The following is a 15,007-nucleotide window of genomic DNA, read 5'->3' as shown; positions in this document are numbered from 1 at the left end:
AGTGTTGGACGAGAATCTAGCACCACACGTACTTTAAACTTTGCTGTAAAACATGGAAGAAAACATCGCAGGAAAGTTGATATGACTTGAATTTGAATGAGACCCAACAAGAGAACTAAAACCTTTTCAATTAGAATGAGTAATGTGCATGTGGAAACAAAAGGACCCTTGCAAAAGCAAAGGACAAGTACTCTTTGTCTTTCTGGTTTTTATTGAATCAATTAGAATAACCAGACGAAATATTTTCGTGTAAAAAATGGGGATAATTGCAGCCAGTAAAAAGCTGTCATGCTCTGCTCTGCTCACAGAGAATGCTTGTTTGCAGAGGGGATACTGGAACCAGATGCATAATACTGTGGCTTCGTCCTCCCAAGTTGTCAGCTATTTCTTCAGAGGAGAGGAACGTTTCATCGGTTACGTAGACACAGCCACCAAAGCTTCGGGGATACAGAGAGAGAGAGAGAGAGAGAGAGAGAGAGGGGTTGACAGGCGGCAAATGGAGACAGGGTAATTAATGGCAGCAGCTTTTTTTTGCCGACATCGCCTGTGTACTAGAATGGGCAACTCAAGAAGAAGAAAGAAGAATGCAGTGGTGCTGTGTGCCTCAGCTGTCTGTCATCAGTTGAAACAGGCTTAACTGGGCGGTGTGGGTGGATGGATCGGTGCCTCATGTAACCTTCTTTTTCTTGTAATGTTTTCACTCTTATCAACTGATCTTATCTCAAGGACTTAATGGGTTCCTCTCTCTTCTTCTCTTCTTCTCCTTATGAAGCTGCATGTCTTTTCTGAGCTGACGACTTCTGCTGGATGCAGCTTTATAGAACACTCGACATGTAATTCTCCTGCCCTATGATTGGATGTTTCTGCTTAAGAACTTTAGGAAATCTTCATAGAGAAATTGCTCGAAGCCTAAAGATGGATGGGAAACACAGACTTTTGATGTCTTGATTCCCTGTATAACTTACGTGACTTAATTGATCTGGAGTCATGTGTTAGTGATTAGGATTCACATGCCGATCGATAATAAATATTAATTTTATTATGTTATATACTTAATGTTATTGCATCATATACCTATTTATAAAATTAGTATTACTATTTCATTCTCAATGGTAGATAGGTAGAACAACAAGAGAGAGAGCAATCACAAAAGAAAAAAGGTGTTTGTTTTGGGGGGTCAAAAAAATTATGATAGTAACTTTTAACGATTTACATGAACCATTTAGTCATTATCAAGCCATATATTTTCTTTTTTAGTTAAGAAGTAATTATCTATAAAAAAAATAAAAATCATAATATCCTAACTATGTAAAGTCCACTTCATAAATCCATTTGAGCTAAGAGTGCTTTTCAGTTCATATGCTTAATGTTAATCATATTATACATTAATTCTTTACTAGTCTTTTTGCAAACCAAATAAGATTTTTAATATCATAGTATCATAGTTTCAAAATTTTTTTAAATATATATAACATTGTAAAAATGGGAAAACATAGACAAGATCCTAAGAATTTCAGGAAATTTCAAAACTAAAAAGAAAATTAATTTATAGAACATTTACAAAACATATAAGTTAGAGGTTTCAGTTGTTGCCTATTCTCTTCATAGAACTTTTCTTTTTCAAAATAAAAATAATAATGAAAAATATAATATTCTCAGGATTGGATTTCTCGGCCGTGGTGTTCTTGGACCGATCCTGTCTTGGTCGAACCGGCCCAGTCCAATACTATCACCGGGTCGGATTCGCTCACCGCCGTAGTCATATATTCGTGGTGTGCGGTCGTGCGACAACCGCTTCCTTGGGTTTCTTTTCGGAGGTAGGGTTTTAGATAGGGTCGGAGGAGGAGGAAGCCGGCGATGGGGACGCCGGAGACGTCGCGGGAGCCGTGCCCGGATCGGATACTGGACGACGTGGGCGGAGCGTTCGCGATGGGCGCGGTGGGGGGCTCTGTCTTCCACTTCATCAAAGGCCTCTACAACTTCCCGAACGGCGAGCGCCTGGCCGGCGGCTCTCAGGCCGTCCGCATGAACGCCCCCCGCGTCGGTGGAAGCTTCGCCGTCTGGGGCGGCCTCTTCTCTGCCTTCGACTGCTCCATGGTCTACCTCCGTCAGAAGGAGGACCCCTGGAATTCCATTCTCGCCGGCGCCGCTACCGGAGGCTTCCTCCAGATGCGCCAGGGTCCCGGCTCCGCCGCTCGTTCCGCTCTCTTTGGTGGCATCCTCCTGGCCCTCATTGAGGGCGCCGGGATCATGCTCAACCGCGTTCTAAGCGCTCCCCAGAACCTGCCCCCCGTGTTGGAGGACCCCAATGCCCCAGTCGTCCCGCCCAATATCACCGCCGCGGCCTCTGCTTCCACTCTGGGGTTCCAGCAGACGGCTTACCGAGCAGAGCCCCTCGGCACGACGTCTTCTTCTTCTTCTACTTTGTCATCGTCATCATCTTCTTCATCTTGGTTCGGGGGTATCTTTGGTGGTGGGAAGAAACAACAAGAGAATGAGGCAAAGAGCGAAAGTGGTGGCAGCAAGACGGAGGTGTTGGAGAGCTTTGATAAACCTAGCACACCTATTCCGAACTTCGACTATAAGTAGATGAAGCTAGGGAGGATTTTGCAGGAAACAGGTGAGTTTGTGATCTGTTCTACACTATTTATTTGGGACCAAATGAATTCTAGTCATAAAATGGGCATATGCATTTTATGTAGCTTATTGAAAAGTATATCTTTGTCTCTTCTGTGTTCTTTCAACATTGGCTTTCTACTCCATTCTTTTATTTGTATTGACAGCCTTTTCCTTTGGTGGATATAACTTGTACATATATTCTTTACTATGCCTGCTTACCTAAGTTACCGCCACAGGAAGCTTGGTTTATTACGTAGCACTTGTTCAATAGTTCATGGTTGTTGCACTCTTATTGAAGCACTTTCTTGAAAATATAGGAAATAGAAAGGTGTCACAACTTTAAACAATTAGTTATCATAAGTCTTCTAGTTCTAGTTATTCTTTGCATTCTAGTCTATCACAGGAAGTAGCGACAAGAGAAAACATAAAAGAGATAAACTAGTTAATGTAAGGCATGGGATTGGTTTTCAATTCCTTTCGCCAGCATAAACTTCCTCCAGTAGGAGGGAAGGAGATTGTGGGAAGGGGAGAGAAGCATGCAGGAGGGAATGGGGAGGGTGTTGTCGGGGACGCTCCATAGGGGTGATGGCGAAGGAGGGGGAGAGACAACAAGAGGGACGAAAGAGGAGGGAAGGGGATAGGGGTATTATGGAAGCTCAACAGGGCGGCTACGGGGGAGGGAGAGAGATAGCAGGTGGGAAGGAGAGTAGGAAATGGGAGAAGCATGGAGGAGATAGGGGGTATTAAGGAGGCTTGATGGGGACGGCTGTGGAGGGAGAGATGCCACGATCGGAGGGCTGCACATGGATGCAGGGAGGAGCGACAGCGAGGAGCTATGGTCGCTAGGGAGGGAATCATCGTTGAAGAGGCGGTGATAGTGAGGAGCTACGGTACCAGATGAAGAGGAGATGGGGAAGTGTCTGAAGAGGAGGTGGCGACTACAAGGAGAAGCGAGCAATCACAAGAATGAAAATAGGGTTTCAATCCGTCAAACTCCTATTTATTTGTATTATTAGTAAAATTACATAATATATACTCGATCTTAGTTCTCCTTTTCTAAGAGCTTTAATGACTTCTACATAACTCAATTATAGAATTAACTCTATTTAGATTTTCTTTCACTACAACAATATTATTAACAAATAAAATATATGCCTAGGAGGTCTATAGCATACATGATTGGTAAGTTTGTGCATTATTGATTTGTAAGGATTTAACGTGGATCTTCGATGAAGTTCTATGCTAATAGAAAATTCACTAGACACTTTCTATAATTCTAACACTATTGATTACATTTTATAACATCAATAAAATTAGTAGATATATATTATTTTAAATCCATTATAATAAATTTCTAGGAACTTTAGCATTCTCTAAATGAATAAAAAGCATATACAAATTTATTTTCTTTTTATACTTTCTCAATAATTGTTTTAATAAATAAGTAACCTTAATTGTTATTGATCCTTTATGCATAAAACCAAATTGACTTTCAAAGATATTTGTTTCACATCTTATTTGACTTTCAAGCACTCTTTCCGTAGGTTGTATTGTGTGGTCCATAATCCTAATTCATCAATAATTAGCACAGTGCTAGATATCACCCTTATTTTTTATAAATTGGTGTTAAAAGCTTCTCTTCTATTCACAAGATATTTTTTCAAAGTCTCAAAATTTTGTTAAATAAGCTATTCATCCAAATTATATCTTGGTCTCCTAAACTCTTCCAAACCTTAGTAGGAATGTCACTACCTGTTTGGTAGTTTTGGGCTTTTAGGATGAAGTTGCCATGTTCTTCAGTTACCGAGTACATATAGCTGTGGAACAATGATCGGGACCATATAGTATGAAGTGTACCAAAAGTATGTACTTGTGGATGGATTACCTATATACTGCACACTAGAAGTAACAGGTTAAAGATTTAAAATAATGGCCACATGCTTTTTATTTGCAAAAAGATGTTGTCAGGTTTATCATTTGCTCAATGATGCTGCCCTCAAAGTGAAAAATAAAGTGGAAGGTCCTGGTTGTCTTATAATAGATATTGTGATTTTGTGATATCAGCAAATGTACTATTTGGTAAGAGTAGAGCCTAACTGATTCAGTGGTTCAATCTATTGTCTACATAATGATGAATGGAGTTTTACTAGTGTTTTGATAACGGTATTACATTTTCATTTGGATTCCAAGATGCATCAGGATTTCTTTTTTATGTTTGGTATCGTGGTCCTAATATTGATCGCCCATGTGGCAACCAGAGATCATATGCATGCACTGGCACAGGTGCTGCATTTTTAGGAACAAAATTTTGTTTGTTCTCATGGGAGCATTAATTTTGTTTTTGCCATTTTTGGTTTTGTAGGGGATCTGATCATGGATAAGCTGTGAGTATTAATAATTTGGCACCTGAAGGCGACAGCACTAGAGCAGTAACTTGCATCTTTGTATTTGAAGTCTTCACAAACACAAAACTGGCAACAGCCTGCTACTCAGCTTGAACACTACCTGCCCTACAAGATGGCTGAACGTTATCATCCTAGTTAGCTAATGTTTTATATGCTAAAATGACAGTTGGACCATTTTGTGAGGATTCTAGAATATGTTTTTCTATGTATTATATGAAGCCATGGGAAAACTCAGCTGAGTGTGTTTGTATGTATATATGCTCCCTTTCTGTGGCTCAAGGAGTGATTGTGCTATGATCTTGACTAGTAGACATGAGATTTTTGCAAAGGGTAAGTGACAAAAGGTGAGATACGAATCCAGTATCTTGCGATATACTATCAAAATCAAAGTTTTTACTAGTTGGTAACTTTAAAAAATGTATCAGTTGAGGTTTTGAACCTTCAACCTTTGATAAGTCTATTATATATGCATTGCTAAGGCTGCCGGGTGATGGACATGATATGCTGGCTGACTGTGTGGAGTAACATAAGGATTCAAAGTCCCAGTCTAGAGAACTTGTAGCTTCAGTTCTTAGGATCATAAGATCATGTGTTTGTTTGGGAGCCTGACTCATGGGAGCATAAGCTCAAAGGATTTCCAACATTTGCTATGGCACAAGTTGTAGTAGGAAATCTGGGTTTAATAATTCATATTTGTCACACTGATTTAAACTTATTAGATATTATTTGGTAATGTTGGTTGTAGTTATTTAGTTTCAGAAATACTTTCATTGAATGATGTCAGATAAGTTTGCAACAACATGGTATTAACTCTACATTTTTTACTGACATCTTTCACTTACCATTGTTGACTTAGTTTAATCAGGAGTCATATCGAGAAAGTGTGACATTCTTCTTTTTTTCCTTTCTCTAGGTACTTCGTTTGCTATTTGGACATTATTATGTGCAGTGCTCAGGGTGTTCTTCTACTTCCTTGTTTTTGCCTAGCTGCACATTGGATCAGGACTCCTGGGGTGCACCACCTCCTTCCTGAGTAAGCTTAAAATTATTGTCATTCTTTAGGACTTTGTCAGGAAAGTAGAGGTCAGTATTCTGCCTGCCCAATCTCTCTCTCTCTGAACTAGCATAGTGAGAGCCTGCCTATTCTTCCATTTTTATGATCAAATCATCTGTTTGGCAAATGCTAGCCAATATAGCTGTATCCCATGACTCCCACGTGGCAAGGAGTCTTTGCTACATTATTGAGCATTACCAGGATCCCCAAAATCTGTGGTCAGAAACAGGGGATGTTATTGGTAGGTAGGTCCTAAAGGCATCACAGATGTGTAATGTGAATCATCAGTGGTTGCTTGTCTCTCTTACCTAATTAGATCACTGTTGTAGATTATTCTCCTAGTTTAGTTTGATTAGGAAAGTAGGGGACTGAGAGTATATTGATCTTGAACAACATTTTGGCTGCTACGATTCCTGCTTCAAAGATAAACATCCTGGTTTCTTAGTTTGCACTGTAACATCAGTCTTAGAGCTGCTGCATTTGTTTCTCTTCTCTTGTTATCAGCTGAACATTGAACTACTAGATCTTGAGTTCCTTATTTGGATCCTTCTTCTAAGTTCTGTACACCTTGATTTCTTCTTCAAGTCCACCGCACTTCCGTTGTAAATTGCATTTTCTAATAATGATTCCTGAAATGAACCTCTCATTACATTTGCTGCAGTGGGACAAGCTTGCCAACTTCTCCACCATGGTACTTTGTAATTTATTTCCTCAGTCTCTAAAGTTGGCGGCATCTAGAAATCATGCTTCTTTTTCCTCGCTCTTGATTTGAGATTAACGGGTTCTCCTTGCAACCCACTTGCCCTTAATGGCCATCCTGGATTAGAATTGCCACGAGTAGAAGAGTTTTATTGTGTCTTGTGGAGGAAGTACTATTAGAATGTTTGGTATATTATGAAAGTGCTATGGCCAAGAAAATCATGGAAAAGTTGCATTCTTTAGGCTATCTAATCACTCGAGTGTCATTATAATGAACTCAAGTGGTGCTGGGTCTAATCGTCCCTGCCTACTGATAGTTTGTGGATGAAATGATGTTGATTGGATGGGAGTATATGATGGAAATCATATGAAAAATTTGGGCAACTAATTGAATTTATGGTGTTGCCCAAATCTTCAAGTACACACATTGTGCCTCAGCTTTTATATATATATATATATATTAGCCACTGAAAGGTTGGGCAACTAATTGAGTTCAAATTTAAGGTGTTATTGTTGTAAGTCAATTGTTTATCTTGTCACTTGAAGTCTTTGTTCAGCCTTACTAGAGTACCTTTATATTGCAACTTCTGCAACTAAATAATCACATTAATGTCTTCCTGGTGGCCAAGAGTTGTACCTTTCCGAAGAAAACAACCTATGGTTTAAGCGTGGTACAAAACACCATTGTTCTGCTTTGATACGAAAGAGAGAGTCTTATTCTGCAATGTTGTCATCAAAGTTATGTCCTCTTCTAGTTTATAAAGCACATCTTCAGTAACACTCATCATCAAACTTTATTAAGATGCTCCACACATTTGTGATGTTTTTCTACTAGTTAGCTCTTTCAAACTGACTCATTGTTTAGCTTAAGATGATTCACAATGAATGTTGGAAGTGAATTGTTATTTGAAAAGTACAGCCATGTTATACAAAAGAACTCGGAGGTCTTTCAAGTTATGGGACGAGACACTAAAGTTTGTCCCACATTAAAAGTTAAAAAGGATGAATGTGATCGTAGATAGAGCTAGATGATTATACCATGACTCGTTTTATCGATTTGTATAAATATATATCAATCGGTTCATTGATACAGTACATATCGAACTGTATCGATATATCAATGCATGGTATGATTAGACATACTGACAAATCGGCATGTATCATCATATTGGTCTCCTATCGGATCAATACGTATTGCTTGTACCGGACAATATGCTACGGTACGATGAATATTGAATTATACAATTATTAACTCGGGTTTATGCATTTTAAACAGACCTTTAGTGTGTTTTGAGGTGATGTTTTTATTTCCATCCAACATGTTAGATTGAAAATTCTATGCACTTTATCTAATCTAGGCTTGGTTCACCCCACTAGTTTGTATTTCTATTTGCCATTTGAGTTGGTTAACTTTGCTCTTCATGTGCTTTTTAGGCAACTTATACCTACTTTAAACAGAAGCAAGAAAAAAAGATGTAATGAAGCTGAAAAGGTGTGTGTAATATCACTTCTCAAAAATATGACTTGTGAAAATGATCTTTGAGCTACAGATGGTTAATTAAGACTTGATGCTTTCACCTTGTTAACAACAACGTATTGATCAAGAGCACAGCTTTTTCTCATCTCTGTTTTACACCCTGCAATGACTGAACTCAGCTGAATTTTCTGAAGTCAATGATAAACCTAATTCTATCTTGTCTTGGTGGGCTTGCTTGATAAATAAGAGAATATGAGTACATAAATAGGAGCTTGTCTTACAGTCTCAAAGAGAAGATTGGTTCTTGATCTTATGTTAACATTACTGCAGGAAAGGTGTTCTTCATTAAATAATAGCAACAAACAGCCTGAGCTTGACATTTGGCGCACTTGGCAAAGGTACTAATTTCGTTCCATCCTATCATTTACGAGTACTATGACATTCATTCTTAGGTACACATAAGGAACCTAAAAAAGTGTATTCATATCATAACATTTTCTCTGCCATTTAGCCTATTTATTTAATAAGAGTAATTTGCATAGTTACTTAGTCCTAAGTCATTACTAAACGAAGACATAAAAGGAATAGAGTAATAAATGAGAAGCAACAAAGTTAAAGCGAGATTTGTCATATATCTCGATGTACTGTTCGGTATGGATGGTATATATCGGTCTAATAGAAGATCAATATGAGTGGGATATATCATTCTGTTGGTATCTTCCATCGTATCATATGTTGGTATGTATCGTATCGACAGTCGATCGATACAATGGTATGGACCAATAAGGTAAATCATGAGTTAAAGATGGAAAACTGATTTAAGATATAAGAAAGATTGAATTTTGAACTAAAAGAGAAAGACATTTGTTGGTAATTTCTTATTTCAAACCTTTTTTAATTCGAACTCTATGGCGTAGATGATTGCACATGGGCATTTAGTACTCGGTGGAGTACTTGTGCTGAAAATTAATAATCAAACTTGATTGTGTAAATTAATAACCAGGCTAGCATTTGTTATGATGGCTATCAAAACCACTTCTTTGGTTTACTAGATTATTCTCAATGGTGTTGATCAACCTTATATTCAATTTTTTTTGTGTATTCTAACTCAACTATATACTAGCAGGCTGTAGCACTAATCAATCAATGTTGTTTCTTGATTAGTGGTAGTGTACCAAATCCATTTATTAGCTGTCTAGTAATTGAAATCCCATCCTATAATTTTTTTATTTATTTTTTACATATACTGGTTTGATGATAGTACACCTGATGATCCACTTATAAAAGATTGACGGTCGAACCCTCATCCAATAAGCCTTTTTTTTTTTTTTGAACTTACCACTTTTGAAAAAAAAAAATGTTGCTTGTCGAGGACAACTTATTGATGACTAAACTAGATTAATCTTATATGCTTTATGCGACTAATCTCTCTCTCTCTCTTCTCTCTTGTTATCGTTTACCTGTGTTCCATCTTCTATCTAGTGGCATTCTGATCTTTAGTGTTATTTCACCAAGGCATAGTTGGGATTATACATTTCTCTCGATCCAACATGATGTAACCAAAACACTATCCATTCTAGAGAATTTGGGGCAATTTTTGGTATTCTTTGTGTATTAAAGTTTGATGGACATCCAAATGAACATCCAAATGCACAGCCAAAGAAGCTCCTTGGGTGCTTCACTTCCTTTCTCTCGAAACATCAAAGAATTTCCCAGACAAGGACAATGCTGTTCTCAAGTCAACCTTGATAACCTAGTTTGATGGAGAATGTTCTCTCCCAAAAAATTAAAAAAACACAAATAAATAAATAAAGGCTTGATGGAGTATCTTTGTATTCCATCACACACAGCACAACATTTGTTTTTAAGGTGAAAGGTCCCACAAAAAAAAGAAAAAGAAAAAGAAAAACATCATGAACTCAAATCAATATGGAAGAGGCCCACAACACAGCATTATAAACTCTAATCACTCATGTAAGTGTGCTTTATTTTACACTAAACAGCCGCACTTTGAAAGCTTTTCACAAGATAGATGTTTAATCTATAGATGTAGCTTTGTTGCAGCTTTCTGAGTGTGATATGTTTTAATATATACAGACAGATTGGTAGCTTCGCATAATATATATTCCCAGTGTCTTAACTGATACAGTTTCCCAAATAAGTTGGCCATGTCTTTTCACCTTAGTCTTATGATCATCTTCTGATGGAACATTTTTATCAATTTGAGTAGCACTAAATTGCCTGCCTTAAAAATTCATGGGTGGATTCATAGACTTTGTGCTACATCTGTAACATCACAATATATATTCTTCTATTAACTGAAATGAGGTGGTAGTAGTAGTAGTAGTAGCAGTACAAGTTGGTTAGGTTTGTGCCTAAACCTTGTGTCTCAACAATTTTCATGTGCGAGTGATCGTCCACACAGCTTTATGTGCATCAAATGTCAGCAAATTTATTTCCTACCACTTTTTGTGTCTCCTCTCATCTATTTCCTGTTGCAGCAATAAATTATTCCCATTGTGATTAAACTAGAAAATGCTGTTGGTTGATTATACTTACCTAATAATGAAAATACCACAATTCAGTCTTATAATGATTATAACTCAGTAAGGACAAGCATTTTAAACTAGTGATTCCAGCTCATATGATCTCGATATATGTGTGGTAGATCCATTGGTGGTCAATAATGTTGTGGGGTTAGGCAACATTTACGCCATAATAATTAAGAGAATGTCGAGTGAAACCCACAATTAAAGGAGAAAAGAACAAAAAATAAAAAAAGAGGAATGAGAACAAAATTAATGGATGCTTGAGCTTTGTTCATAACATGTGAGTTATAGTAGTGGTGATGGTGATTGATGACGAGAGAGATTGGAGATGGCAGAGCTGCATCTGTATAATTAGCTCGCCACAACCTCTCACTCGCTCTTCACTATCTCCTCACCTCTGCAGCTGATCTAATGCCAGCGTTGAGGCCTTCCCCATAAGAGTAGGAGAAGTCCCGCTTCTTTCTCTCAGCCTAACTCATTTTTGGATAAGAGCAGAAGAATCCTTCTCATCTGTTGAGCACCAACATCCTCCGGATCCACTCTCCTCTCTCTCTCTCTCCTCTCCCTCCTACTTCTACTTATACCAGTGCAGGAGCCAACCATGGAATCCTTGTGAAGAGAAGATCATTGGTGGTCTCCGTGCGCGCCACTGCCGACCCCACTCCTCGCCAGATCTTTAGCTTCATGAAGCGTTGGCGAGAAGCCGAATGCAAACGAGTCCATGACCCATTCTACGCCGGAGACGGCCGTAAGGTGGCGGTGAACCCTGTCGAGATCGACGGGAAGTGCATATGGGTGCTGGGGCCGATCATCGTGGGCGGCGGCCCGTCCGGGCTGGCCGTCGCCGCCTGCCTCAAGAAGAAGGGAATCCCGTGCGTCGTCCTCGAGCGCGCCAACTGCGTCGCCTCGCTGTGGCAGCTCAAGGCCTACGACCGCCTCCGCCTGCACCTCCCCAAGAAGTTCTGCGAGCTGCCGCTGATGCCGTTCCCCTCGTGGTTCCCTACCTACCCCACCAAGCAGCAGTTCGTGGCCTACCTCGACGCCTACGCCCGGGAGTTCGGCATCCGGCCTCGCTTCGACGAGGCGGTCGTCGCCGCCGAGTACGACGCGGTGGTCGGATTCTGGAGGGTGAAGACGGCGGTGGTCAATCAGGGCAGGGAGGAGGGCGGCAGGGAGTACATGTGCCGGTGGCTGGTGGTGGCCACCGGGGAGAACGCGGAGGCGGTGGTGCCAGGTTTCGACGGCGCAGGGGACTTCAAGGGGCCCATCCTGCACACGAGCCTGTACAAGAGCGGCGACGCCTTCCGCGGCAAGCGGGTCCTCGTCGTCGGCTGCGGCAATTCCGGCATGGAGGTCTGCTTGGATCTCTGCCACCACGGTGCCCACCCCACCATCGTCGTCAGGGACTCGGTGAGCTTCGTAATACGTATTTCTCTTCCTTCCATTTACATATTCTTTTCTGTAGCTTCTGCATGCATACCACATTCTGTCGTTCGATAGGAATAGCAAATCATTAAGTTCATATGTGGTGTTAAATTACTAATACCTTTTGACTATGTGGTTAATGGCACTGTCACTAATCACCGGCAAAGCGCGTTAAATGACTAGTTCTTTGGCATGCAAACAAAGACGCTACTTTTGCTCCACTGCTAAATATCTTTAACCAAATTCTCGCGTTCTCAGTTGCCTCATCCAAGAAGCAGGCTCTTCTAACTCCAATACTGACAAGAAAAAGAATGAGTTTATCCTCTCTCTCTCTCTCTCTCTCTCTCTCTCTCTATATATATATATATATATATATATATAGAGAGAGAGAGAGAGAGAGAGGGGATGTGGAGACTCCACCTGCCAAGATTAGTGTCGAATATTCCCCCACCTTTTTCTGATCTGCGTGGTTGTAATCTTCGACGTCTGCAGGTGCACATCCTGCCACGGGAGATACTCGGACGCTCCACCTTCGGCTTATCCATGTGGCTGCTCAGGTGGCTGCCGGTGCGCGCGGTCGATCGACTGCTGCTGCTCGCTGCCCGTCTCCTGCTAGGAGACACAGCCAAGCTTGGCCTGCCGCGGCCGCAACTCGGGCCGCTCGAGCTCAAGTTGCGCTCCGGCAAGACCCCGGTCCTCGACGTCGGCACCCTTGAGAAGATCAAATCGGGAGCCATCAAGGTCGTTCATCATCCCGCCACAACTCGGGCAGGTTGCATCGTTTTCATCCTTCTCACCCTCGTTCTCACGGTCTCTACCTGCGCCGCATGCAGGTGCGACCTGCTATCAAGAAGCTCATGGAACATGGAGCGGAGTTCACGGACGGCAGATGGGAGGGATACGATGCTGTCGTTCTAGCGACTGGCTACAAGAGCAACGTGCCCTACTGGCTCAAGGTACGCCATCATCCATCCGATACGCACAGAGAAACCGGTGCGTGCTGTCATTGTAGTGATTCGACATTGCCATTGGTTGGGCAGGAGCAGGAGTTCTTCTCGGAGAAGGATGGGCTGCCGAGGAGGGCCTTCCCCTATGGCTGGAAAGGTGAGAGAGGGCTTTACGCCGTCGGATTCACCAAACGCGGGTTGATGGGTGCTTCCCTGGACGCGACGAGGATTGCCGAGGACATCGAGCGATGCTGGAAGGCTGAAGTGAAGACGACGATGGCCTTCGCATGCGCACCAACACGACAAGCGCAAGAATGAGAGGCTTTGAGGGGTTGATTGCAGGAGGAGGGAATCATGTAATGACTAACTTATCTGTACAGACGTATATTGCCACAAAGAGTTGTTGGAGTCAAAATCTTTGTTTTATGTCTAATGCAATAAAACAGACAAATCAAACTGAGACTCAAAGATCTTAGAGACTTGAGACGTCCACCTCTCTAAGGACCACCACTACTGCGCCATGATCTCATGCCCCTCACAAGCTGAAAGGTTGTAGATTCAATGACCTATTCACCATGTTTGCTCGTAACTCTCTTCCTTTCGGCCTTGAGAAGGCCAAAGTAGAGAGTACCTCGTTTCATCAACATGATAGTTAGAGAGAGAGAGAGAGAGAGAGAGAGAGAGAGAGCAGAATCCAGTGGGGGAATCGAGACCATGTGAGGATTCCCAAGGTGAAATGATTGAGGAACGAAGGGAGGAGGAAGTGGCGGTCCCAAGTACACTGACATACCTACAAAGGAACAGGGAAAACGCACGCTGGGGGCACCTGATGGAGCTCCATCGACGCCCCCAACATATGAGTGGGATCTCTCTGTCACTCGCCCCCCCAGTGGCCCGCATCCATCTGATGATTGACTGCACTTTTTGTACTTGCAACGCCGTGCAACTAATCTCATCCTTGTCATGGAAGTTAACACCCCGTCTGGAACCAGATTTGCGTCCATGGATGAGGAAGGTCGATGTTCCCAAGTATAGACCTGCGTACTTTTCCATGCATGTTCTCCAACACATCTCCTCTTCCTGCATGCATACTTTCGGTTAAGAGCCGAGTTTAGCATCGGGAGGGAAACAAAACACATGTACTCCTCCTTCCATGTTTTGTACTGCAAAGTGCGCAAAAGTGGGAACCTCCTCCTTCTGCAGCCCTCCGGAGAGTGCATGCGCGCGGTGGCTGCTGCTTTTGGCCCCTCCAACTCGGTGGCAAATGGGTCCCCGGACACATGCGGCGCTAAGAATTAGCACTCAGTTACTTGATTGCCTTTGTGGCATCATTATTGGCCATTAGGACCATTAAATGGCTGTGATAAGGCCAAAAAAGAAAGAAAACACCCTACGTTAAGAGCCGCCCCACTTCCATGCAGCAAGATGGTCACCGCCATGCTTTTCTTTTTCTTCTTCGGTGGTCACGAATGATGATGATGGCTTGGTGCAAGCTTTCAATCAATTCACATGATTCCTCATGGCTTTCAAATATAAACACATCTGTCGATCTCATCAGGAGTGGGACTGCGGCAACCTTGTTGGCCCTGATTAAGTGAAGAGACTGATGGCAAGCAAGGCCACACACTGCTCTCTTTCTCCCCCCTCCACCCACTTGAGGTCATTATTGCGACCACAGCAACAGGGACAGCCTCTCCGGTCTCTTGTCTCTCTCATCCACCGTCCAAGTTGGAATGGGAGAGCGGAGGGAGGCGATTCGTTGCCGTCATAAAGGAGGGCAGTGAGGAGGCAGTAGACCAGTTTGGCTGTTGTCCATTCACCTCCGAACATAG

General features: G+C 41.8%; 2 protein-coding genes across 2 annotated transcripts; both read left to right on the top strand.

The window, feature by feature from the left end:
* Nucleotides 1-1,789: 1,789 nt before the first annotated feature.
* LOC103971249 (mitochondrial import inner membrane translocase subunit TIM17-2) lies at nt 1,790-5,303 on the top strand. The gene is made up of 2 exons (XM_009385229.3): nt 1,790-2,620; nt 4,982-5,303. Exon 1 carries the CDS (start codon nt 1,858-1,860, stop codon nt 2,587-2,589), a length of 732 nt encoding a protein of 243 aa, XP_009383504.1. The 5' UTR covers nt 1,790-1,857; the 3' UTR covers nt 2,590-2,620; nt 4,982-5,303.
* Nucleotides 5,304-5,944: 641 nt separating this feature from the next.
* Nucleotides 5,945-13,635, top strand: LOC103971248 (indole-3-pyruvate monooxygenase YUCCA2). Its single transcript, XM_009385227.3, has 5 exons — nt 5,945-6,057; nt 8,585-12,213; nt 12,721-12,969; nt 13,062-13,184; nt 13,269-13,635. Exons 2-5 carry the CDS (start codon nt 11,488-11,490, stop codon nt 13,491-13,493), a joined length of 1,323 nt encoding a protein of 440 aa, XP_009383502.2. The 5' UTR covers nt 5,945-6,057; nt 8,585-11,487; the 3' UTR covers nt 13,494-13,635.
* Nucleotides 13,636-15,007: the final 1,372 nt, after the last annotated feature.

Source organism: Musa acuminata, chromosome BXJ3-11, assembly GCF_036884655.1.
Source record: "Musa acuminata AAA Group cultivar baxijiao chromosome BXJ3-11, Cavendish_Baxijiao_AAA, whole genome shotgun sequence".
NCBI lineage: Eukaryota > Viridiplantae > Streptophyta > Magnoliopsida > Zingiberales > Musaceae > Musa > Musa acuminata.
The sequence above is the reverse complement of the archived record's forward strand: the minus strand, read 5'-3'. Positions and strand labels throughout refer to the sequence as shown.

Excerpts from the sequence above, each read along its gene's own strand:
- LOC103971249 (XM_009385229.3), top strand. The coding sequence starts at position 1,858 with ATGGGGACGCCGGAGACGTCGCGGGAGCCGTGCCCGGATCGGATACTG.
- LOC103971248 (XM_009385227.3), top strand. The coding sequence starts at position 11,488 with ATGAAGCGTTGGCGAGAAGCCGAATGCAAACGAGTCCATGACCCATTC. Across the intron at positions 12,214-12,720 it reads CCATCGTCGTCAGGGACTCG|GTGCACATCCTGCCACGGGA; the intron begins GTGAGCTTCGTA and ends CGACGTCTGCAG. Across the intron at positions 12,970-13,061 it reads TCAAATCGGGAGCCATCAAG|GTGCGACCTGCTATCAAGAA; the intron begins GTCGTTCATCAT and ends CGCCGCATGCAG.